This window comes from Trachypithecus francoisi, unplaced genomic scaffold (assembly GCF_009764315.1).
Source record: "Trachypithecus francoisi isolate TF-2019V2 unplaced genomic scaffold, Tfra_2.0 Lachesis_group16, whole genome shotgun sequence".
Classification (NCBI taxonomy): Eukaryota; Metazoa; Chordata; class Mammalia; order Primates; family Cercopithecidae; genus Trachypithecus; species Trachypithecus francoisi.
In genome coordinates this window covers 98675584-98698712 of record NW_022681461.1, presented here as the reverse complement: position 1 = coordinate 98698712, position 23129 = coordinate 98675584, and the positions used below count along the sequence as shown (strand labels likewise).

The 23129-nt window shown below is 58.3% G+C and overlaps 1 protein-coding gene across 2 annotated transcripts in view; it reads right to left on the bottom strand.

Annotated features, from left to right (window-relative positions):
- VAV2 (vav guanine nucleotide exchange factor 2) overlaps positions 1-23129 on the bottom strand; it is a 232918-nt gene that overhangs the window by 19929 nt on the left and 189860 nt on the right. For both annotated transcript variants that reach the window (XM_033238640.1, XM_033238639.1), the window contains exons 9-17: positions 15754-15853; positions 14474-14569; positions 13409-13477; positions 9447-9533; positions 6860-6945; positions 5955-6087; positions 3458-3567; positions 2024-2125; positions 1234-1322 (exon numbers count right to left, since the gene is read on the bottom strand). In XM_033238640.1, the coding sequence (XP_033094531.1) occupies positions 1234-1322; positions 2024-2125; positions 3458-3567; positions 5955-6087; positions 6860-6945; positions 9447-9533; positions 13409-13477; positions 14474-14569; positions 15754-15853 (872 nt within the window). The remainder of the gene's footprint in view (positions 1-1233; positions 1323-2023; positions 2126-3457; positions 3568-5954; positions 6088-6859; positions 6946-9446; positions 9534-13408; positions 13478-14473; positions 14570-15753; positions 15854-23129) is intronic.

The following is a 23129-nucleotide window of genomic DNA, read 5'->3' as shown; positions in this document are numbered from 1 at the left end:
TTTTCTCCAAATTTTTGGTAAGTAAATGTATTACTTTTAGAATCAGAAAAAGAAAAAAAAGGTTCTAAGTGGCTGCAGCCCGTCGTCTGGGAGAGGGACATGCGGCCACAAGAGGGCAGTATTGATGGACACAGCTGAAAAGCCGTGTTCAGCCCACAGGCTGCCTGCAGAATCCTCCAGTACTAACTCCAGGGGCTGCGGGATCCTGCGCACAGTTGGGGGACTGCATTGGGCCTGTGGTGGGGACAAGGGGGTCTGGGCTGACCTTCTGGGCCTCTCCTCCGGTTAGGGTACTGGGCTGGCACTCACAGTAAATGGTGAATTAACTATTGATCTAAAGTCACAGCTCAAAATGTATTCCGGGCGCTGGCGTCTCCGGGTGACAAGCTGGCTTTTTCTGTCTTAAAACACTTCCAGGAGGCCCAAGGAGACAAGACCCAGATACTCGGCCTGGGGCCACCGGGGGCTCTTTGTTGAATGGAAGCTCCGCTAATAAGTTTAGACAAATTGCCGAAAGTTTCAAGCCTCAGTTTCTGGGGCTGATGATGGAGGTGACATCCTGATGTCTGAAACTTCTCTGTAAAGAGCCATCTCAGGCTTTGCACCGCTGTCCAGCTGCCCTGAGCTGGGCACAACTCCAAATGTACGCCCCCCAACCCAAGATGCTTCAGGGGAGCCTCCAGGGCGCATCTCTGCCTCTGCCCACTGCCAGCCTGGCTCAACCCTCTCCCTTCCCTGAGCCTCAAGCTTCCCTAGAGGGGCATGAACAGAAAGGAACCACTGTAAGTGCCATGTGTGTACACGCGCATGTGCGTGTGTCTGAACCATTTACTGACACGGCTACAGCTACTGATGGCCAGGCCTCACCCGCTGGGAGAAGCCAGGATGACCGGCGTTTCTGTGATGAGAAACCTCCATGCACCTATCGAGAACGTTCTGTGCCGGCTTTGGGGGTGGAGATTCCAGAAGCTTCCTCCTGGAGCGCGGCAGGGGATGTAGGAAATGGGGAGGGGTCTTCAAGTACCCATTAGGAGAGAGGGCTTGGAATGGAATTCATCCCGGCTGTGTCTACTGATAAGTGTGTGACGTGTGGCGGGTGGCTGCCCCAGGGCACATAAGCACCGGTGTCCTCATCTGGTCCCTGCCCCATGGGAGATGGTGTCTGAGGCCTAGTACCCGGGTGGTAGAGGGCAGAAGTGAGTGGGCACAGTCAGGGACTCAGGGAGTACTCACTAAACTTGCAGGGAGGTATCACTTCCAGGCACTCCTTGTGTGCCCCGACGCCACACTTGGTGCACATGTATCCCTGGTAGAAGGTGCCCCTGCACAGGGGAGGGCGGGAGGTGAGGTCGAGGCTGGGGCCGGCTCCTCATGCCTCTCTGCCAAGGTCAAGGCCCTTGTTCCCCCCCAGGCTCACCTGGCTGGCTCCCTCCCAGCACGCACATCCCTCATAGCCCTGAGTAACCAGGACCCTCCTTTACCAGACAGCCTGACACCTGCTTTCTCCTACTTACCCCAGCCTGCCACTCCGCCCCACACAGCATCCCGGGCACCCAGGAACAATCACCCCCTGGCTAGATCTGAAACTCTAAGGGCTTGGCTGGGCCTCTTTTTTTTTGAGACAGGGTCTTACTCTGTCACCCAGGCTGGAGCACAGTGGTGGCATCACAGCTTACTGGAGGCTCAATCTCCACGGCTTAATCAGTTCTGCCACATCAGCCTCCTGAGTAGCTGGGGCCACAGGTGCAGGCCAACACGCCCAGCTGACTTTTGTATTTTTTGTACAGACAGAGTTTTGCCATGTTGCCAGGCTGGTATTAAACTGCTGGGCTCAAGCGATTCGCCTGCCTCAGTCTCCCAAAGTGCTGGGACTTGAGCCACCATGCCTGGCACGGGCCTGACTCTTGTGGGATATGCTCCCTTAACCCCTCAGGGCCTCCCACAGGGAACACAGGACAGATAGACACTAAGCTCCCTCAGGGACCTGGGGTGGGCATGAGGGCTGAAGGACGGGGTTTCCTACCTGAGGAACATTTTGCAGGCTTTGCAGTTGGTGGTCTTGTCAAACGTGTACATCTGGAAACTGTGGTGATTGGCATTGGCTTTGTCCGGCTTGATGTTTGACCTGGCAGGAGGGAAAGAGAGCAGATGCTACACCCACCAGATTCCCCAAGCCCTGTCATGTGGCCATCCTGGGAACCAGCTGGGCTCCAGACCAAGGCTGTACAGAATCCGGAAGGGCCTGGACTCCAAGCCTGGCTCTGCCCCCGACACGGGGCAGACTCGGGGCCCAGACTCCCTGCTGGTAGAAGGCAGGTCAGAGAGGAAGCTTTAACACTGCTGCACTGGCCTGAGAGAACCTTCCCGGTGGGGGCGGTGGTCTAAGGTCCTGACTGGGATTGGATGTGGGCAGGTGTGGGCATTTGTTAAAACTCAGAAAACATATACTTAAGATTTGTTTGCCTCATTGGATATAAGCTTGACATTTCAGAAGCTAAACAAATATTGGGCCCCTTGAGGTACATAGCGAGGCTGCACTGGTGTGCAATTCACTTTGACACAGACCCGCTGTTGGATGGCCAGGGGTAGGGTGGGGTGATGCGGATGGCGGCGGCGTGGTGAGAAGACGGCTATTCATCATCATGTTGCTTCAGCTTCCATGAACACTTGAACTTCTCCACAATAGGATGTTGGGGAGAAAATGACAGGCCAGGGAAAGCAAGTGGCCGAAGAGGAGATGCCCCAGGCCTCCCCCACAGAGCCTGGGTGCAAACCAGCTGGCTGCATCTATTCCCATGAGCCAGGCCCTGGCCCCGCTGTGTCCAGTGGTTCCCTTTCGATCCTCCCAAGAAGTCCGGAACACAGGCCTTCCCCTCTCCATTTCACCAATGGAAACGGTCAGAGAGGCGAGCGCACCTGCCCGCAGAGCTCAAGCACAGACGACCCTGCTGGCCCTCCAGGGTCCGTGTTCTGGGAACCCACTCATCACCTTTCTCTGTTTCGCATATCTAGGGGTACCTCTTGGATTTCATAGAAAAATAGTTCTGTGGCTTCAAAAACAGGTGTCAAGCCACCAGCCCATAAGACCCTGAAGACTGGGGTCACTAGGAATCCTCTGGCATCATGGCCACTCCCAGCCGGTCACTGCTCTGTGGGCCAGGCATGCCAGGCTCAGCCTCAAGGGTGGGATGGCTCATTCCAGCAGGACAGCGGAGCCTGCCTGGGACAGGCTATGGCAGAGGGAGAGCCCTCTCACTCTGGATCGACCGTTAAAGAGGATGTCACCGAGGGAGGCTGGCGTCCCAGGGGTGATGGAGGTTGTCTGTGTTCCTGACATTCCAACTTTGCCTCCCTCCACCCCTGGTCTGACAGGAGTCACAGACACAATCCACCTGGGCTTCCACCCCCCACACAACTGATCTGCGTGGGACCTGGGGGCTGCCACCCTGGAACTCACATGGCCATCTCAAACTGCTCCATCCACTTCCTCTTCATATCTTCTGTTTTGCAGAAAAACTGGAAGCCCTGCTTTCCTTGAAGGTGAATTAGGTAGAAGCCGTAGGACCACTGCGGGGGAGAGGGGCCATGCTTGCAACGGACACGGCTTCAGACATCCTGGCACATGCCCACGTGTACTCTTGCCTGTGCGGTATGTGCACGTGTGTGTATGCACACACACATGGGTGCCTGTGCCTGTGTGAACATATGTTCTCATGTGTGTACCTGCACTCTTGCCCACGCTGTATGTGCACACGTGTCTCTGTATGCGTGTATGCATAGTTGTGTGCCCGCATCCTCACGTGAGAATACATATGCGCTTGTGCCTTCACCTGTGCATGCATACGAGTGTGCCGTGTGCATGGGTGTGCATCTGTGCCTGCACGTGTGTCTATGAGTGTGCACCTGTGCCTGAGTGTGCCCAGTGCTCCTGTGAGCATGTGTACACACACACTTGTGTCCGTCCCTGCAGGTACACACACGTTCTAACATGTATGATGCATGTGCACCCATGCTGTGTGTGCTCTCCTGTGGTTGCACACACATGTGCATGGGCAGATCTGCACACCTGCCTGTGCCCGTGTGCGAGGATGCTCCACCGAGTGGATATGTAGATGCATGTTCCGTGCGGGCAGGACCCCAGGGAGGATGAGCTCAGGGCCCCACCCAGGGCCTCTCCACGAGGCCTGACCACCCACTTTCACTTCCTAAATGTGATGCTAAAAAAAACTCACTTCTCTGAAGTAGAACAATAACAACAAAAAGGCAGGGAACAGCCATGGGCCTGGGGCACCCTCTGCGAAGCCACTCCCCACTGAGCAACCCACACCTGCCTCCTTCCCTGCCACCCCACAGGCCTCGCCATCTCTCCAAGCTCTTGGACAAAGGGCTTTCAAAGTGGTTCAGAAAAAAGAGTTTGGCAAATAGGAGCCCACTGGTTAGAAAAGATGGCGGGAAAGAGGAAGGAAGGGAGGGATGGAGAGAGGAAGGGTGGTGCAGGGATGGGAAGAGGAAAGAAAAAGGAAGAGAGAAGAAAAGGGGAGGAAGAGGGAGGGAGGAGGGAGAGAACACAGAAAAACAAAGGATGATGGAGAGCTGAAGAGAGACCAAGAAACCCCAGCCTCTGGCCCGAGCTCCAGCGACTGAGGGTCATGGGGTTTTCCTTTCACACTGTCTTCCTGGGTCTTTCATCGTGAATACAAAACATTTCATCATCGGGAGAGGGAGAGGAGGACGGAGGACCAAGAAAACCAGGAGCCCGGGCCCTCAGGCCCCTGGGTTCCCTGGCTCCGGGCAGAAGTGCCAGCACCAGGCTGGGATGATTGAGGCAGGTGGGAGGACCTGGGCGCTAGGTGCTTACCATTTTCCCGTGAGACTAGGAAGCATGAGGAGAGGAGAGGAAGGGGGAGACGGTCAGTGAGAGGCTCGGCCCGGCCCTGTGGTGGGTGCTGCGGTGTGGGGGCGCCAGGAGCCCTGGCAGGTGGGACGTCCTCCAGTGCCCAGGCTGGGGGTGGGGCAGTCAGCGGGGAAAGGACTTTCTTCCCCGAGTGTTGGGTGCTGGAGGCAGGGACTGCCTTGTGGGCCCGTTATTTGTTTTGGGTAACAGGGCAGGGAGGGTCACCCTCAACGGCTCATCCAGCCTGCACTCGCTGGGTCTGGACCAGGGCTACACTGCCAGCCCTGGATGCCAGGGCCCGGACTTTCAGAACATGGGCTCCTGACCCCCCACCCCCCGCCCCACCAGGGCTGAACATGGTAGGTGCTCAAGTGCCATGGGCAAAAGCCTCAGCTGAAACAGGACTGAACCAGAGAGTCAGGCAGCAATAGCCCTGTAGCCACGGTCCTGCCCCACAGCAGGTTTGGCCCCGCCCCTATAGCCCTGGCCCCACCCCCTGGCAGTCACAGGCCCACCTCTGCAGTCCTGGCCCCGCCCCAGCAGCCACAGGCCCCACCCCTGCAGCCCTGGCCCCGCCCTAGCAGCCACAGGCCCCGGGTCAGCTACATGTAGAGTCTTGGACAAGTCACAGCCAGACCTACCCACAGCCCTCCTCCAAGCACTGCAGGGTGGGACGGGAGAGGAAAGCCTGCTTGCTACAAGGGACAACATGGGCTAGAGTCAGGCTGGTCAGATGGAAAGCCAAGGTTAAAAACCCCACCCTCGCTAGAGGCCTTGGGCAGGCCTCTCCCCTCTGCTCCAGTCGCCTCACTGAAGTGGGAGTGGGATTCTGCTCTCGCTCACCCATCTCGCTGGGCCTGGCGAGGAGCAGGGGTCATGATGGTGAGGCAGTGACTCAGAGGGGAGGCTTCCTGCAGGGTGGGGACGCTCACCCCAACCCACCCGGCCAGCATCAGCGGCTGACTTCGAGTCCCCTTCCCTTGAGGTCTGGAACCCAGTGCCTCTCTCCAGGCCACCCCCACGTTCCTGGGTGGTGGGGGGCAGACCTGGAAGGCCCCACCTTCTTGACATCCTTGTTGTTCATGGGGTCGTCGGTCATCTTGTGGAAAAGCAGCTCGATGATCTCCTTGAGCTCGTAGTTGTAACCCTTCCGCTTGCAGACGATGACCACCTTGTCAAACAGGAACAAGTACCTGGGCCAGGCAGCGCAGCGGGGCATCAGCACCCCAGCACTGTGTGCTCTGCTCCGAGGAGGCAGCAGGAGCTGAGCCTGAGGCTCTGGCACGCAGCTCCCTCTCCAGGTGAGCCCTGCCCTCACCTGGCTCGCCAGGCTAATGCTGAGCCTCAGTCAGGTCTCGGCTGTTCCTACACTGCTTCTCCAGGAAGCTTTCCTTGGCTCCCTACCCTCGTGACTGAGGCTGTGTCAGGAGCCCTTCAAGGGGCTCCTGCATCCCCCCACGAGGGCTTCCTGTGCAGCACTGAGCCCTGACGGCCACTTCCAGTTGCTTCTGCACTGGACTGGGAGCCTTAAGAGGGCGGGACCCAGATCTGCCGTGACCCCTGCCCCAGCGCACAGTAGGTGCATAAGGAGGGCCCTGGACAAGCCTGGGCCACCGTGGGCCTGGACACTCTCCGGCAGTCATTTAGCAAAGAGCTCATCCGACCACTCTAGGCCTGTCTTGGGTCCCCGGAGGCTGAGCATTGGCAGTGAGAGGCCTGGCCCTCACCTTTGGCTGCCCCAGCCCAGCTTGGTGCCCGCCACAGGCACAAAAGCCCCACTGCTGTGGCGCCCGCTCGCTGACAAGAAGGAAGGAAGCAATTAAAACTGAACAACACCAAGCCACCACCAGGCAGCTCTTTCCACAGGAAGGCCCGGCTTCCAGAGCCACTTAGGAGCGGCTCCCTGGCAGGGAGAGCCAGACCCTGGCGGGATGCCACCCAGCCCACAGCACGCCCCCCGCTCACCTGTCCTGCTTGGTGTGGTTGACTATGGACCGGACTTTCAGTTCCCCGTCAATCTTTGGTCTTCCAAATTCCTCCAGTTTCACTTGCTGGGAAGAAGGAGAGGGGGAGTCAGCCGGGGCTGGAACAGCCCCAGTTCTCCTGACCACACGGGCAGGGCAGACTATCGTGCACCAAAGGGAGCTCCCCACAGGCAGCAGAGGCGGGACAAAGGGAAACAGCCCCCGTGGCTCCCAACTGGTGCTCAGGATCGACGAGGGAGGGTGCAGAAAACTGGGAAGGGACGGGGCCTGGCAGTTTCTGTCCTTTCCCTGGCCAGCCCCGCCAAGGGGCTCCCTTCAGCTCTGGGGACAAAGGGCGATTGACGGCGCCGGTTCTGTTCACAGGCCGCCACTGTGTGGAGCCCCAAGCGGGACCCGGTCGGAAAAGCCAGACGCCCAAGCCCGAGAACCCACGTTCAAGAGAAAACAAACAGCGCCTATCTGCTGCAGGGCGGGTGGGGCCGGGGTCCAGCCAAGGGTGAGGCTTTGACTCAGACCCCCGTGTGGTTCGCTGAGGTTTCATTTTCGTTGTCTGTCTGGTTTTGTCTCTGACTCTTCTGGTTCAGAGACAGTTTCTCTTGACATGTCCCCTGCGTGGCTTTCCAAGTGTCCATGCAGACAGGAAAAGGTGGAGGAAAATGCTTGGGAGATGTGAACAGGGCCCTGCCTGGGGGGTGCTCGAGGCACGGGCTCAGCATTTCCTTCCAAGGTCTCAGCCCCAGAGGCCGCAAGGACAGCTTTGGTGCCACACAGCCTCAGTCAACTTGCTCCAGGCCTCCGATCTCAGCTCTCACCACCTTCCTTGTGGTGATGGGATTTGGAGCGAGGACCGGATACAGGGACTGGCTCATGGGGACGCTTGGTGCCTGCTGGCCATGGCGCCTGCTGGCCATGCTGTTTGATTCTTGTTGTTGTCGACGTTTTTGAGACAGTCTCACTCAGTCACCCAGGCTGGAGTGCAGTGGCACAATCAGGGCTCGCTGCAACCTCTGCCTCCGGGGTTCCAGAGATTCTCCTGCCTCAGTCTCCCGAGTAGCTAGGATTACAGGCACCCGCCACCATGTCTGGCTAATTTTTGTACTTTTAGTAGAGACAGGGTTTTACCGTGTTGGCCAGGCTGGTCTCAAACTCCTGACCTCAAGTGATGCACCCACCTCAGCCTCCCAGAGTGCTGGGATTACAAGCATGAGCCACCGTGCCCGGCCTGTTCTTGTTGTTTAATGAACAAGTATTGCTCCTATGTAAAAACTTAAAAAACAAAACAAAACGAACTTTTCTCCTCATGTCCTGCTCACTGTACACATTTGCAAATGCCTTGCACAGGAGCTCACAGCAGCACGGACCCACCAGGTGCTGATGGCGCGGGGTGCGGCCGTCCTCGGCCTCCTCTGCACCCACACACTTTAATTTATTTCTAAAATGAAAGATGAAGGGGGCAGTATCATAATGCCCTTCAGAAGCTTTTTTCTTTTTTCTTTCATTGCTGATGTATTGCGGGCGCTTTTTCATGCCCCGCGTTTGCGGAGGGTGTTCTCTTTGTGCTGCTGGCACCGGGTGGGTGTAGCCTGGGCATCAGGGACCTTCCCCGCCGGCTTCACGCGAGTGAAATCACCAGGGTGAAATGTTTGTGATTCACAACCAGGGGGTAATCCTGCTACCCAAAGGACCCTCTGGCAATGTCCAGGGGCATATTTGGTTGGCATCAGTTGAGGGGGTGGGGGTGCTACTGGCATCTGGTGGGTGGCAGCCAGGGACACGGCTCCACATCCCGTAATGCACAGGGCAGCTCCCACAACCAAGAATGATCCGGCCCCAAACGCCAGCAATGCTGAGGGGGAGAATCCCGGGTTAGAACCGGCAGATCCTCGGGAAGTCCGTTCTGGTCAGTATAGACCAGGGAGCTTGCTTCCCGGGGTGGTGCATCCCCTCTCCCCAGGCAGGACGAGGTGACTGACTCAGCAGCCCCAGCCTGGCCTCTGCAGGGCCAGGCTCTGGGGAGTGTCCCGGGAGGTGGTACCCCTGCCTGATGGAGTCCGAGGAGCAGAGGCGACTGCCGGCCCCACCAAGCCTGGGCCCAAAACCTGTCCATTGCCCCTGGAGGGGAGAGTCAAGGTGAGGGTGGGCCAGGGGTCCAGGGACCGGGGCTGTCTCCTGCCCCTGGGAGCCACAGTTCTCCTCTTGGACTTGAAGGAGTCTTCTGTCTAGGCTGGGGGGAGAAAGGGGGCTGGGCAATGAATACAGTCCCTCCCCTGCCCCCTCCCCATCCCCTCCCCTGTCCCCTCCCCTGCCCCCTCCGCATCCCCTCCCCTGCCCCCTAAGTACAGGCCATCTTCAGGGCACAGGGCACTTGGGTTGGCCATGGTGGGCAAGGGAGGGTGGATGCTGGGGGGGTCTGAGATCCAACTCAGAAGCTGCTGGGCGCCACCCTCTCAACAGGCAGCCGTGGTGTGGCTGCCCATGGAGCTCACTCAATACTGCAGCTGTGAACGTGACTTTATAGGTACCGTCCGCATCAACCTTCCCTAGCCTGAAGAGTCCGTCCCACTCACCAAGTTTTCTATAGAGCTCTGAAATTCGCTGATTTTCCTCAAGGTCTCCTTGTCCCGTTTAACTTCATTGATGTACATCGCCAAGTCCTTGAAGACAAGAGGCAGAGGGTGAGCGGGCTGTGCTGGGTGGGGAGTGTGTGTGTGAGCATGTGTGTGTGTGTGTGAGTGGGTTGTGCTGTGTGTACGTGAACGATTGTGTGAGAGCATGTGTGTGTGAGTGGGTTGTGCTGGGTGGGGTGTGTGATTGTGTGTGTGAGTGAGCTGTGCTGGGTGGGGTGCGTGTGTGTGAGCATGTGTGACTGTGTGTGTGGACTGCTGTGGTGTGTGAGAGCATGTGTGTGTGAGCGGGTTGTGCTGGGTGGGGTGTGTGATTGTGTGCATGTGTGAGTGAGCTGTGCTGGGTGGGATGTGTGTGTGTGAGCATGTGTGTGTGTGGGGGCTGTGCTGTGGTGTGTGTGTGAGTGATTGTGTGACAGCATGTGTGTACAAGCAGGCTGTACTGGCTGGGGTGTGTGTGATTGTGTGTGTGAGCGGGTTGTGCTGGGTGGGGTGTGTGATTGTGTGCATGTGAGAGTGAGCTGTGCTGGTGGGATGCGTGTGTGTAAGCATGTGTGTGGGGGGGGGCTGTGCTGTGGTGTGTGTATGAGTGATTGTGTGACAGCATGTATGTATGAGCGGGCTGTGCTGGCTGGGGTGTGTGTGATTGTGTGTGTGAGCGGGTCGTGCTGAGTGGGATGTATGTGATTGTGTGTGTGAGAGGGTTGTGCTGGGTGGTGTGTGTGTGTATATGAGCAGGTTGTGCTGAGTGGGGTGTGTCTGATTGTGTGTGTGAGCAAGCAGTGCTGTGCAGGGTGTGTGTGAGCGTGTGTGTGCACACATGCACATGCATGCAGGAGCCCAATCCTCAAGGACCTCCCCCCACCCAGCATCCAGGCACTGGGCGTTTCTGGACCTCCTTCCTCCATCCTGCTGGGGAAGCCACCCTCGAGACAGGAGGGCTGAAAAGCACCACCTCCACATGACAGATGAGGAAACTGAGGCAGGGAAGGGAACACACTGACCAAGAGCCACACCTCGTCAGTGAAGAACGATGCCAACAGCCCCAAACTCCTGGCTGGTGCTGCTTATTTCTACCCTACCATGTGGTCCCTCTTAAACATCCTAATAGAGGGAAGCAGCCCTGTGTGTCGGAGCCACATCAGGCCACAGAAGAGCCACCTAGGCTTGGGCTGACCTAGGCCCCATTCTTGGGAAGCTTCCCCCTCCCCAACCTCTCCAAGCCACGGCCTCCCCTTGGAGCCTGGACAGAATGAGGGGTCAGGAAGTCCCTCTCTCCATGGGTCTGGCCATCCCCAATCCAGCGCCTGTCTGCCGTGCTGCAGTTCTCTTGCTGGCCACCAGGGAGCAGTGCCCACTTCAGTCCAGACAGAAAACGCAGTATCTCAACCTGGCCCGCGTGGGAACCCAAGGGAGCCGGCCACATGGGCGTTCCTGGCCCTGCCCACCCAGAGCAGCGGGCGGAATTCCCCAAAATGCAAGTGACCAGCCAGAGCCAGAGCCGGGTCGTCAGCAGGTTCCCATCCCTCCCGCCCTTCCTCATTCCTAGAAGACTTCACAGTCGGCTCCCCACCCACCCCGCAGTGGAGAGCTTCCTGGGGAAGCTGCAACACGCTGTCTGAAAGGGGTGTTTTGTTTTCTTGTCCACTTGCCTTTAAAATGAGGAATAAATTCCCAGAGACAGGGACCCTAGTGGTGAGTCTAGAGCTCAGAACCACCCCTTCAACCCCAACAGCAGAAACATTACAACTCTGACCACCGTGGCCCCTGTGTGCACCTGGCCCAATGCCTGGCATGAAACAGGAACAGATGGAAGTTGCCCAAATGAATGAGCAGGTGAGGGAAATGTCTGTACTTTGATACAGAGGCAGGATTGCAGTCAGCTCATGGAGCTCAGACCTAAAACCACAATTCCCATGGAGACAGACCTCAGGCCCACCGAGGCACGGCGGCCGACTCTCAAAGACACTGCCTTACAAGGAGTGAGCTCTCAGTCCCAAGGGGAAATCAAGCCCAGGTACAGTGACGACTCCCATAGTGGCTGCATGAATGACTTCCTATATAAATTGGGAATCGATCCAAAGACTTCTAAAATCCCCCCAGCCCTGAAGTCTGATGATGAGGTTCGGTGGCTCTCAGAAAGGCAGACGCACACCTGCAAGTCACAGAGTACTTCGTGCAGCACCGTGAGCTACACTCCTGCGAAACTGTCCCGTCGAGGGGCTCAGAGCCACCCGCCAGCCAGACACCAAGTGCTGAGAGTATGAAATGCAAGACCACACTCAGGGCCCGGGTGCACGGCCCACTGCACCTGCTGTCACTGTCTCAGAGGCCCCGAGGACACATCCCTGCTGGCTCACAAACCGTGGCTCACAGCAGTCAGGCCAGAGCAGGTGTTGGAGAGGGGCGGCTTGGGGGCAGCAGAGCTGACACCAAGAAAGTTTTATCAGCCCGTCATGGCAGGAAGCTTTCCTGGAGCACTCCTCAGGGTGCTCGCTGCCCAGCGGAGCCGAGCGGCACAGGAGTTGAAGGTCTCTGGGACCACCTCCCGTGCTCACACATGAGTGCCCACAGGATTGGGAATAAATTTCTCCCAGAGGACAAGCCCTGCTCAGAGAACCTCCTAGCACCGGCGGCCAAGCACTGGTCTCCTCCCGTCCCAGCCCAACAGCAGCTATAAACGGAGACAGATTACAGCCCTGCCCCCGCCCAGAGGGCGCTCCTTAAATGAGGTACCTGGGAAAGGAAAAGGGGGTCCACAGCCCAGGGGGCTGCTCAGAGGGCAGGCGCTAGGTATCAGAGGGCAGGCGCTAGGTATCAGAGGGCAGGCGCTAGGTATCAGAGGGCAGGCGCTAGGTATCAGAGGGCAGGACTGCAGCCCTGAGGGGAGTTGGCAGAGGTGTCCCGTGTTCCCAACGAGGGAGATGCTGGGGGAGCCATCATCCTCCATCCAGATGCGGCTGGAGGGGACCTACCCCATGCCGGGTGCCATGCCTGACCTGGGGACACAGGTGACCGTGGCTGACACAGGCCTGGCTGGGAAGGGGCTGGCATGAACAACTGCGTCCAGGAGTAAGAGTGCCACCCACGGGGAAGCCAGTTCCCTGAGGATGGAACCCAGTCAGGGGCGATCCTCCCTGGAAACCGTCCTGTCCATGGCGAAGGCAGGATGAGCAGGACGCAGCCAGGTGACGAGGAGGAGGGTGCACCCGAGACAACACGTGGACCTGGGGAAGTGCAGGGCACGTGCAGGAGCCTGGGAGGGATCCAGTCTGCCTGGAACTGTGGCAAACACAGCTACAACGTTGGAGGCAAGCATCCTGCAGAAGGCCTGGAGTGCCAGAGCGAGGAGCCTATGCCTGCTTCATGGGCAGAGGGAGCCATGGAAGGTTTCTGAGCAAGGGAGTGACATGAGCTAAGCTCACTCGGACAAGGGGAGAAAGGGAGGCATGGCTGGCTTGATGCGGGAGGGGGGTGTCCTTGAAACAGCCAGGAGTGAAGGAGCTCCCCAGGCAGGTAGCAGAGAGATGGCCCTGAGGTAGCATTTTAGAAGCAGAAGGCTCAGAGCTAGGAGTGAGAAGCACTGGGCCAGAAAGCCCAGAATGGAGGCGAGTGCCTGGGGGGAAAGCAGGGGGAGGGGAGGTTCAAAGGAGGTCTTGTTGGACAGGTGACGTTAGGACCCGGGACACCTGAGGGGTCACCTGACGTGCAGTGCCCTTCCACCCGTCACCTCCACCTCCTGTGGGTCTCACCCCCTGCCCTGCCCCGCCCCAACTCCTGCTGTCCCAGGAAAATGTCTATAGTCACAATCACCGTTAATGAGCCCAGTTTCAGTCCAAGACCACGCGGGCATGGTGTGCTAAGCTGCACGATGGCTTCTCCCCTGCCTCAGTTTACCCACTCACCTGCATAGCTTCCAGTGCTTCTTTGAGCTGCTGCCTCTCAGGCCGTTCCGCAGAATGGCTCAGAAGCTCCTGGAGGGGGGAGAAGAGTGTCATGTGTTACCACTCGGGGGTCCTGGCCTCTGCACTGACCCCTCCAGTGCAGGGGGTGAGCATAGAACAAAGTCCTCAGAAGAAAGCCACCCCACCTGCCAGCCCAGGCTGGGTTTGGCTGCCCACCACCAAAGGACAGAGAGTGACCCCTCCACAGGTGGACACCCCACGTCTTGGTGGGGCACTCCCAGATCTTGTGGATAAAGGAAGGGAGTGACCGTGAGAAAGGACATGAAGGCAGCAAAAAGCAAGGCTCTGTGCCAACAGTTCACGGGAAAAGGCTTCACAAGGTGGCTGGCAGAAACCACCGCCTTCCCTCCCAGGTCTGTCTTTCCTGAAGCCCTTCCATTTCCATTTCTGCTGTGGTCACCAGGAAGCTCAGAGATCAACCACAGTAGCTTTCTCTTTTTTTTTTTTTTGAGACGGAGTCTCGCTCTGTCGCCCAGGCTGGAGTGCACTGGCCAGATCTCAGCTCACTGTAAGTTCCGCCTCCCGGTTTACGTCATTCTCCTGCCTCAGCCTCCCAAGTCGCTGGGACTACAGGCGCCCGCCACTATGCTCGGCTAGTTTTTTGTATTTTTTAGTAGAGACGGGGTTTCACTGTGTTAGCCAGGATGGTCTCGATCTCCTGACCTCGTGATCCGCCCGCCTCGGCCTCCCAAAGTGCTGGGATTACAGGCGTGAGCCACCGCACCCGGCCCACAGTAGCTTTCTTATTCCTGGTGTGAGGACACTTTTCTGTCTCCTTCAGTTTTCTGACCTCAATAGTGACTTGAGTCGTCTTCCCATGTATATTTACTGTGATAATTGTTCATCACACGCATTGAGCAGTGATAATGAACTAAGCACGAACTGATTTGTTTATATTCAACTTAGTCTGTCTGTGGGCTGCATCCCACACCCCCTGGAAGCTGCCAGCCCTCATCTAACTCTGGCAGTGATGACCCCACAGGCACCCGGGGCCCAGGGCCTCACCTTCAAGAGCAGGTGGTATTTGAGCACTCTCTGCATGGGGACCACCAGCAGGTCTTGTAGTTTAAATTTTCCATCCTGGACCTTCAGCGTGCACTCCTGGAAGGACGACAGGGTGATGGGAGAGCCCTCCCTGAGGAAAGCCTGAATCCACCCACCTGTACCCTCGCCCACAGAAAGGGGAGATCTAAGCCCAGAACTCGGGCCGAGACGTTTGGTTCTTCTCTAGCCAGGCTCCCAGAACCAGTCCATGCACCCGGTGCGTGCAGAGGGATGGGCTCCACAACACGTGGGCGGGGGCGCGCCACCTCTCCCACCCTGCCGTATCCGCACTGGCCAGGCCGGGACGCAGTGAGACACGTGCGATGCTACAGGAACCCTCCCAGAGCGCCTGCTGGGCCTGCCTGGATGTGGCTTTGACTCTTCTGCCAGGCCAGGTCCTTTGGAGAAGGGCAGCAGGGTATCCCCCGTTGACCAGCCCCTCTCTGGTCTGGCGTCTGGGAGAAGCAAGGTGGAGCGCCAGCTTGCACTGAGCTGTGGGGGCCACTCCCAGGAACCACGGCATTCCCCCATTCATTGTCTGGACTTGGGGGGCATCGGGCATCTCCACTGGGGGGCCACGCTGCCTCCACCACTGCTACAGCCAGAGGGCTCTACACCAGGCTCCACACAGAAAACAGGGTGTACTGACCAGATGGAGCCTGGAAAGTCCAGCTGGGAACAGGAGGGGCTGGGAGGGGCTCACGTGAGAAACTAGATGTTGATAGAGACTCACCCTGGGCCTGGGGTGAGGATGCATGAGGGGTGGGTGGCCCCATGGTTCCCAGCAAATGTTACCCAGGGTTCCCTGGGGTCAGCAGAGGCCAGGGTCAGGGGTCAGTCAGAGCCCCCAGTTGATAGAGACTCGCCCTGGGCCTGGGGTGAGGATGGATGAGGGGTGGGTGGTCCTACAGTTCCCAGCAAATGTTACCCGGGCTCCCTGGGGTCAGCAGAGGCCAGGGTCGGGGTCAGCCAGAGCCCCCTGCTGAGTTAGATTCAGTCCCAAGGCCCTTTCTCCATGGGGAGTCTCGCTGTGTCCTGGCCTGGGATGGTGACCTCCACCCAACCCAATCCCCAACCCAACACAATGCAAAAAAGAAAAATCTACAAAAAAACATTATATCACCACCCCCGTCACCACCTTCCCAACAAATGGGCAAGAGAGAGGCTGGTACCTAATGAGCTCCAGCCTGCAAGCTGCAACCTCAGAGCCAGGGCCAGGGCCAATATCTGGCAGGACTTACCTCGACTTTCTGCCTGAAGTCCTCCCGGCTGGCCAGGAGCTGGTTCAGAGTGTTCTGGGCATGCTCCATGTGGCTGCAGTACTCCCCATAGATCAGGAGCCTGGACATTGCACACACACACAGGTTTAATGAGCTGCTTGGGGCTGCAGTGAGCCCGTCCATTTTTCCCAGCAGGCTGTTGGTGCGCAACCAACAGTCCCCTCCCCTGACAGCTCCCTGCACGTGGACATATTCGACGGCCAGGAGGCTGCTTTACCCTTCCTGACATGCTACCGGGCCGCAGGACGGCTGCCGGCGTGCTGGGAGAGGGGGTGCCCCACTCTTCCTGAGTCCCAGCTGGTTCTAGTCAGGTCCCGGCTGGGGATTCAGGGTGGAGCTCTCCACCCCCCATCCCACCCCTGAAAAGGGCCAACACTGGAGGAAAGAGAAGCCCCTAGCATCGCCCCAGGAAGGAAGATCCCAGGAGGGCTCAGACTCTTGTCCCTAGGCCCTGAGCACCGAGGCCTGTGCTGGCTCAGGGCTCACCCTGGTGCTGTGCCAGGTGGGGAACCCCCAAGTGTCACCCTTGGTGCTTCTACATGGTGCCTGGATTCCACAAGCAGGGGACAACAGCAGTCAGTGACGGCCCCCTCCTCACCAGGGATGCAGGCAATCATGTGGCCCCCGGACCTGGGAGGACCAGCAAGGTCCCGGGAGGATGCCCAGGAGGACGGCCCTCGTGTCCTGCCCACCGCCTCCTCCTGGCCCTGGCATCGCTCTCCCAGCCACTCTGCTTCCCACTTCAGTGCCTTGTGCTGGTCTCTTCAGCCACAGCACCTTCTCTGTTGCCCTGCACTGGGCCCGCATCTCTACAAACTGGAACCCAGGGTTCCCGGCCTCTGGAGCCTCAGGGTCTTAGGTTACCAGCCTGAAATTTCATCTTGAAAACCCTGTCACCCCACCAACACGGCAGTCCCAAAGAAGAAGAACCACGCCAGGTGACCATGTTGGTGACAAGGATGACAAGAGCCACCACTTGCCGAGGCAGTTGCTGCCAGGTGCTTTGCCGACAAGCCTGACGACTTTTTCTGCCCATTTGTAAAGATGGGTGTGATCAGCCTCACCCTTCAGGCAGGGCGACTGAGGCCTCCATGAACTTGCTAGGAGCTGACAGTCTGGCCTGTAGGGCTAGGCCGGACCCAGCGTCCTGCTGATGTGCTCTCTGGCAGGGCTGCGTGTTAGCGTCTGGAGGCTTCCCTGGCCCAGGAAGCCCAGTGCAGGCTCTCGGGACCAGGTCACCATGGCCTCTGGGCCATTTCTTTTTCCATCATGAGAGCTGCTTTGCTGTAGGGCACCCGGCCTGGGGCTCAGGGCAGGCAGCTGGGCCTGTAGCTTGGCTTTTGTGGAGGGCGGCCCTCGGGAAGAAGCGTCCTGATCATGGCGTCTTGATGCAGGGACAGGTTTCCATCCAGGTGGCTCTGCCACATGGGCCCTAGACAGGCCCCACTCCCCACACCTATGGGGTTTTGGACCACACAATGCTCACTTTCTTCCCAACTCTGGAGTTCTGGGCTCATAAGAACACAACCGTGGCTGGGAACACATTTTCTGCCCAGGGAGCACGTCCCTTTGTTGCTGGCTCAGGCACATGGACAGGCATCTGGACACACTTCCCACTCCCAACAAATGCTCAAGAGGCTGTCCTCACCGCGGCCAGGGCGACAGAGGCCCTGACACCCTCTGAGCGCTGCACGTGGGGTCCAGTGGCTGGCACCTCCTCAGGCCACCCGAGAATCCTCCCTCACAAGCCTGCAGGGACACTTCTGCCACTCAAGGCTGACGGTCCATGACTGTGATAAAGGACCTGAACCTGCTCGAAGCTCACCTGGCCCAGCCACAGTCAAGCAAAGCACCCGTGGCCGGTCCCACAGGGCCCACATGTGGGGTCTGTACGGGTGTGTCCCGTGTCCACAGATCTGGGAGGTCTGCACGGAAGCATCATCATCATTGCAAAGGGCCTGCCTCCTGCCTGGTGCCGGGGCGTGTGTTGACCGGGAACCACTTTAAATGGGAACCTGCTCCCTGGCTTCCACCTAAATGAGTCTGTTATTACACTGATCATTTTCATATAAAAGTTGGTGAAAACCTATCATCTCTGGAAGCAATCGAGAAAAGGTTTTTCCCCTTAAAAAAAAAAAAAAAAAAAAAGAACAAAAGCTTCAGAAGCCCCCAGTAGAGTAGGAAGGAGAGAAGGAACAGAGGGACATTAAAGAGACCACCAGACAGCCGAAAAGTGAGCAGACAAGATACCGAGCCCTAGCGGCTGCCTGCACCTGCCCCGCTCCAGATCGGTGTTTTCTCCACCGTAAGAGAATGATCAGAGCCAGGCGCAGAAGACATGCCACACACACTGGGCATCAGTTGGTGCCAGGACCCGGGCTGGAAGCTCTGGGGCTGTGATTGTCACCGTTCTACCCATGGGGACACTGAGGCTCAGAGAGGCCCGTAGCTGAGAAGGGAATCACCAGCAGTCACTGACCCCAAAGCCCAGGTCCTTGGGCTGCACCCCTGCCTCCAGGCTGTGCCTCCCATCTGATGATGACACCAGACCAGAAGCGTGGCAGGAGGTCCCGGAACCCTAAGGCCCCCAGTCCACCCCTGTGGCCCCTTTGAAAAGTGCCCCTGACCTGGCCTAAGGACTCCAGGTGGGGAAACCAGGGCAGGTGATGAACCTCGAGGCTTTCAGAGCTTCCCAAGACCGCCTAGAGGTGGAAGGGGGAGTCTGGGCTGGGGAGGCAGAAAGCCAGAGCCTCCGGCGAGGGGTCCTCCCCGCATGGAGCCATGTCTGCTGCTGCTGGGGCTGGGGCCACGCTCGGGCAGGAGGGATCACGGGACACCACACTGCCTGACTTCCCACCAGGCATGGGCTCAGCTGGAAGCTCTGGGACTCTGACTGTTGCCATGCTACCCATGAGGACATTGAGGCTCAGAGAGGCCTGTGCTGAGAAGGGAAGCACACCAGCAGTCACTAAGCCCAAAGCCCAGGTTCTTGGGCTGCAGTGCACTGCCTGCTGGCTGTGCACCACCGCGGACTCGGCTTCGAGCATTTCAGGTGAGCTGGGCGCAGGGACGGCCCCAGCCCCTCTCCATCGAGGGAAGTCTTCATGTGGGTGGAAAAATCACCCAACTGAAGCCCAGTGGATAACATGCCTGGTGCCAGCAGCTCTAGCGTGACCGAACCAGCCTTGTGAGCTCCCCTTTCAATTTCACACCAGGTCACCAGGGGCTGAGGTTTAGGCGGACGAGGGGCTGGGGTGCGGATCCCAGCCTTACTCTTCTCGCACCATGCCCCACTGGGAACGCCCCCACCAGCCACAGCACCGCTGAGCTGGCAGCCTTCTCCATCTGGCAAACTTCTACTCACCCGTCAAAACCCTCCCTTATCATTGCCCCTTCTGTGCCACCTTCTTCATCTCAACCCCTGCCCCAGCAGGGCCAGAGGGAAAAGCAAGGAGATAGGTCAAAGGGCAGCAGGTAGACGGCTGTCCAATGTCAGTGGGAGCCCAAAGAGGAGGCTGCCCCGGGTGATCCCCGCCCCCCAGCCCTGAGCTCCTGCAGTGGGTCTCACTCCTCCCCATGGCCCAGCACCCAGCCCGGAGCCTGCCTGCACCAGCCACTCACACACGGCTGTGAGCGGCCACAGCCGCAAGCCTGGACACAGGTCCTTCCATCCATTTGATAAAAGGATGCATGGGGTGGGGGTGGGGGGAATGGCAGACACTTGCAGCAAACAGGAGAAGGAGAACTACTCCTGGGGAAAGACACAGACCTCCATGAAGAACCCGAAAGGGCCCTGGCCGTGGGAGGCGCTTCACACCTGGACTCAACTGCATCCTCACAGAACCACTCTCAGGACAGGGGCCCTGAGGCTCAGAGAGGTGACATGACTTCTGAGGTCGCCCAGCAAGGAGGAACAGGGCCAGATTCCAAAGCGAATGCACGTGGCTCCCAACCCTGGCCCTTAGGGCCCCCGGGTGAGGCCTCTGCAGAGAGACACTCTCTTTCCATTGAGTCCAGAAGGACACTTAAGGGGCCCGCGCCCTCTGTCACCCGACCCAGGTGCAGAGCAGATGCCAGCACCTGCACACCCCCAGCCCCACTGACCACGGGCAGCTGGCAATGGAGAGGGCCTCGGACCAGAACTCGGCTGTAGTGGGTCTACCAGAGCCTCACACTGTGACTTTATTTGGTCACGATACAATCAAGGTAAGGACGGATGAGGCCATGCTGAAGGAAGGTGGCCCTAAATCCAATCACAGTGGCCTCAGAAAACGACACAGAGACGTGGGGAGGCCACGTGGAGACGGGGACAGAGAACGAAGCAGCCACAGCCAGGACCGCCTGGGCCCCCAGCAGCTGCAGGACGTAGGAAGGATCCCCCTGGAGCCTCTGCAGGATGTATGACCCGGGCACATCTGGACTTTGGCTCAGTGAGACTAATTTAGGATTCTGGCCTCCAGAATGGAGTCATCTCTGTTGTTTCAAGCCACCATGTTTGCGGTCATTGTTACAGCCAAACCAGGTCACTCACATGGACGCCTTCACCCTCCGTCCACACCACAGGATTCTGAACACCTGCCACATGCCAGGCAGCGTGGGCCACAGAGTCCCCAGGGGGCACAGTTGGATTTTTTCCCCGAAAAATGGAGAGAAAATGACGGTGACTCCAAGCCTATTGGAGAAAGTCAGTTAAGGAGGCAAAGGTTTACAGGCCTTAATTCTAACCACTTTTACTACTAAGAAAAAGGAGCCAAAACTTGGAAATAAGGCAGCACACAGGGGCACACATGCACGCATACACACACGTGTACACATACACACACACACAAGCACACACATGCACACACAGGACTTCATGCATTCCTGGTCTGGCTGGAGCACCTCTTGGGGGCAGCCTCCTCTGGCTCCGGCTGACTCCTCCCCTGGGGAGAGTTGTTCAGGCACAAATGATTTCTGTCCTGCTAGAGGACATGGCCCCAAAGGTCCCAGTGTGGTCACCTTGCAAGGCACAGCCCACCATGTCCAGTGTCCTGCCCTACCTCTCCTCTTTGCTGGCAAGCTGTGTGAGTTGACAGACGCGTGGCCTCGTTCGTGAGTTGACAGACCGTGGCCAGAGCTCTATGGGTATTTGTATGAGGGTTATGTTTTTTTTTTTTTTGGAGATGGAGTCTGGCTCTGTGATCCAGACTGGAGTGCAGTGGCGTGATCTTGGCTCACTGCAAGCTCCGCCTCCCGGGTTCAGGCCATTCTCCTGCTTCAGCCTCCCGAGCAGCTGGGACTACAGGCGCCCGCCACTGCGCCCAGCTAATTTTTTGTATTTTTTAGTAGAGACGGGGTTTCACCGTGTTAACCAGGATGGTCTCGATCTCCTGACCTCGTGATCCGCCCGCCTCGGCCTCCCAAAGTGCTGGGATTAGAGGCGTGAGCCACCGCGCCCGGCCAAGGGTTATGTTTTTTTAACTTTCTGAGTATGTTAAACTCTGACCCCACTACACAGCGCACAAATGCCTCCTCCAGAGACACTTCTCCTCTGCCCATTTTCCTCACGGTGTCACCTCTGCCTCTAGTCCACAAAGCCCCAACCTCTCAAGATGCCCAGGGACAGGCCAGCGCGGGTTGAGGGCCACAGGCCATGGGCTCAGGTATGGACGAAGGATGCAGGAACAAGCGGGTCCACGGCTGAGCTGCCAGCTCTGGCCTCCGTTTCCCCATCTGGGAAGTAGGGGTTAGACAGAGCGAGAGCTAAGGCTTCTTGGAGCTAAGGTTCCCAAAGGCAGCCCTGCCAGAGGAGGTGGCCAAGCCAACCCCTACTGGGGTTTTTGAGGCCAGGGACTCTCCCTGCAGGTAGCACCCCGGAACCACCCAGCCTTGGACTTCGGGTAGGAACCATCCACAGGGCAGCCTCGCTCGTTCCAGGATTCCGAGCGGAAGTCTCGGTGCACCAAAGCGCTCGCCTGTCTTGGATCCTTCATCTCCAAACGCACAGGGAAATCCCACACAGCCCCAGGGGAGGAGGGCATGGCCTTCATCTTGTTCTGTTCTGCTTTCCTCCCAAAAGTGCTTGTGCAAAGCTCCACAGAGAGCTCCTTTTTTTTTTTTTTTTTTTTTTTTTTGAGGCGGAGTCTCGCTCTGTCGCCCGGACTGGAGTGCAGTGGCCGGATCTCAGCTCACTGCAAGCTCCGTCTCCCAGGTTTACGCCATTCTCCTGCCTCAGCCTCCCGAGTAGCGGGACTACAGGCGCCCGCCACCCTCGCCCGGCTAGTTTTTGTATTTTTAGTAGAGACGGGGTTCACCGTGTGTAGCCAGGATGGTCTCGATCTCCTGACCTCGTGATCCGCCCGTCTTGGCCTCCCAAAGTGCTGGGGATTACAGGCTTGAGCCACCGCGCCCGGCCTGAGAGCTCCTCTTGAAAGCCAGTCCGTGGCCTTCCTGCGGGGCTGCCAGCTCCCTGAGGCTATTCCCTTTGTAGCTCTCCTGCCTCCACGTCCCCGTATGTCCCCACTCCCCCAGCATGACTCACTGCCTCATTCAAGGAAGCCACCAGGGGCTGGACTCCAGGCTCAGCCTGGCCGGCCCCAGCCACAGAGAAAAACCACATGGCTCTGTCTTACATCCAGAGCTGCAGAATGCAAACTCCTTCCCAAGGCCCAGTGTCCCTCTGGGTGGGAGATGCCCCTTTTTAGGCCTACAGGGAAAGGCTAAGAGGAGCTCCTGCCTTGTCTGAGGACCAAGGCTACATTCATAAAGGCATAACGTCAAAAAGAGGGAGGTGACTGTCCCCTGCCATTCAGGGCTGGTCACGCCACACGGGGACACTACTCCACCCTTCACCCCTGACGAGCTGCCAGAACCCTGTCACAAAGCCCCTCAGCAGCTTCCTCATGCCCTCACTTTAAAAAAGAAAAATTCTAAATCCTTCCCTTGACCTGGAAGCCCCTGCAGAACCCTCCAGAGTCCTTCCCTGAAAGCTCCTGCAGGACCCTCCAGTCCTTCCCTGGAGAGCTGCCCAGTAGGAAACTACTGGGCTCCTGCTTCTCACCTTCCCCCAAGCTTCTGCTCCCCCACCCGCCTCACCCCACCCCTGCAGGACTGTGCTCAAGGGGACCCGTTCTCAGCTTAGCAGCCCTCACGGGTCTCCTGGGCTCTCCAGCAACGCCACAGCGCCCCCGAGCTCCTGTCTTGTCTTGGTTCTCATCCCTCCCAACCAGTGAGAGGCCAGTAGCTCTGTTCACTGCGTATCCTCGGTCCAGAGCTCAGTAGCCATACACAGCAGGCACCCTATGAAAGCTTCAGGACTCATCCAGCAAGCGAGAACCAGGACCTTGGGGCCGACTCCA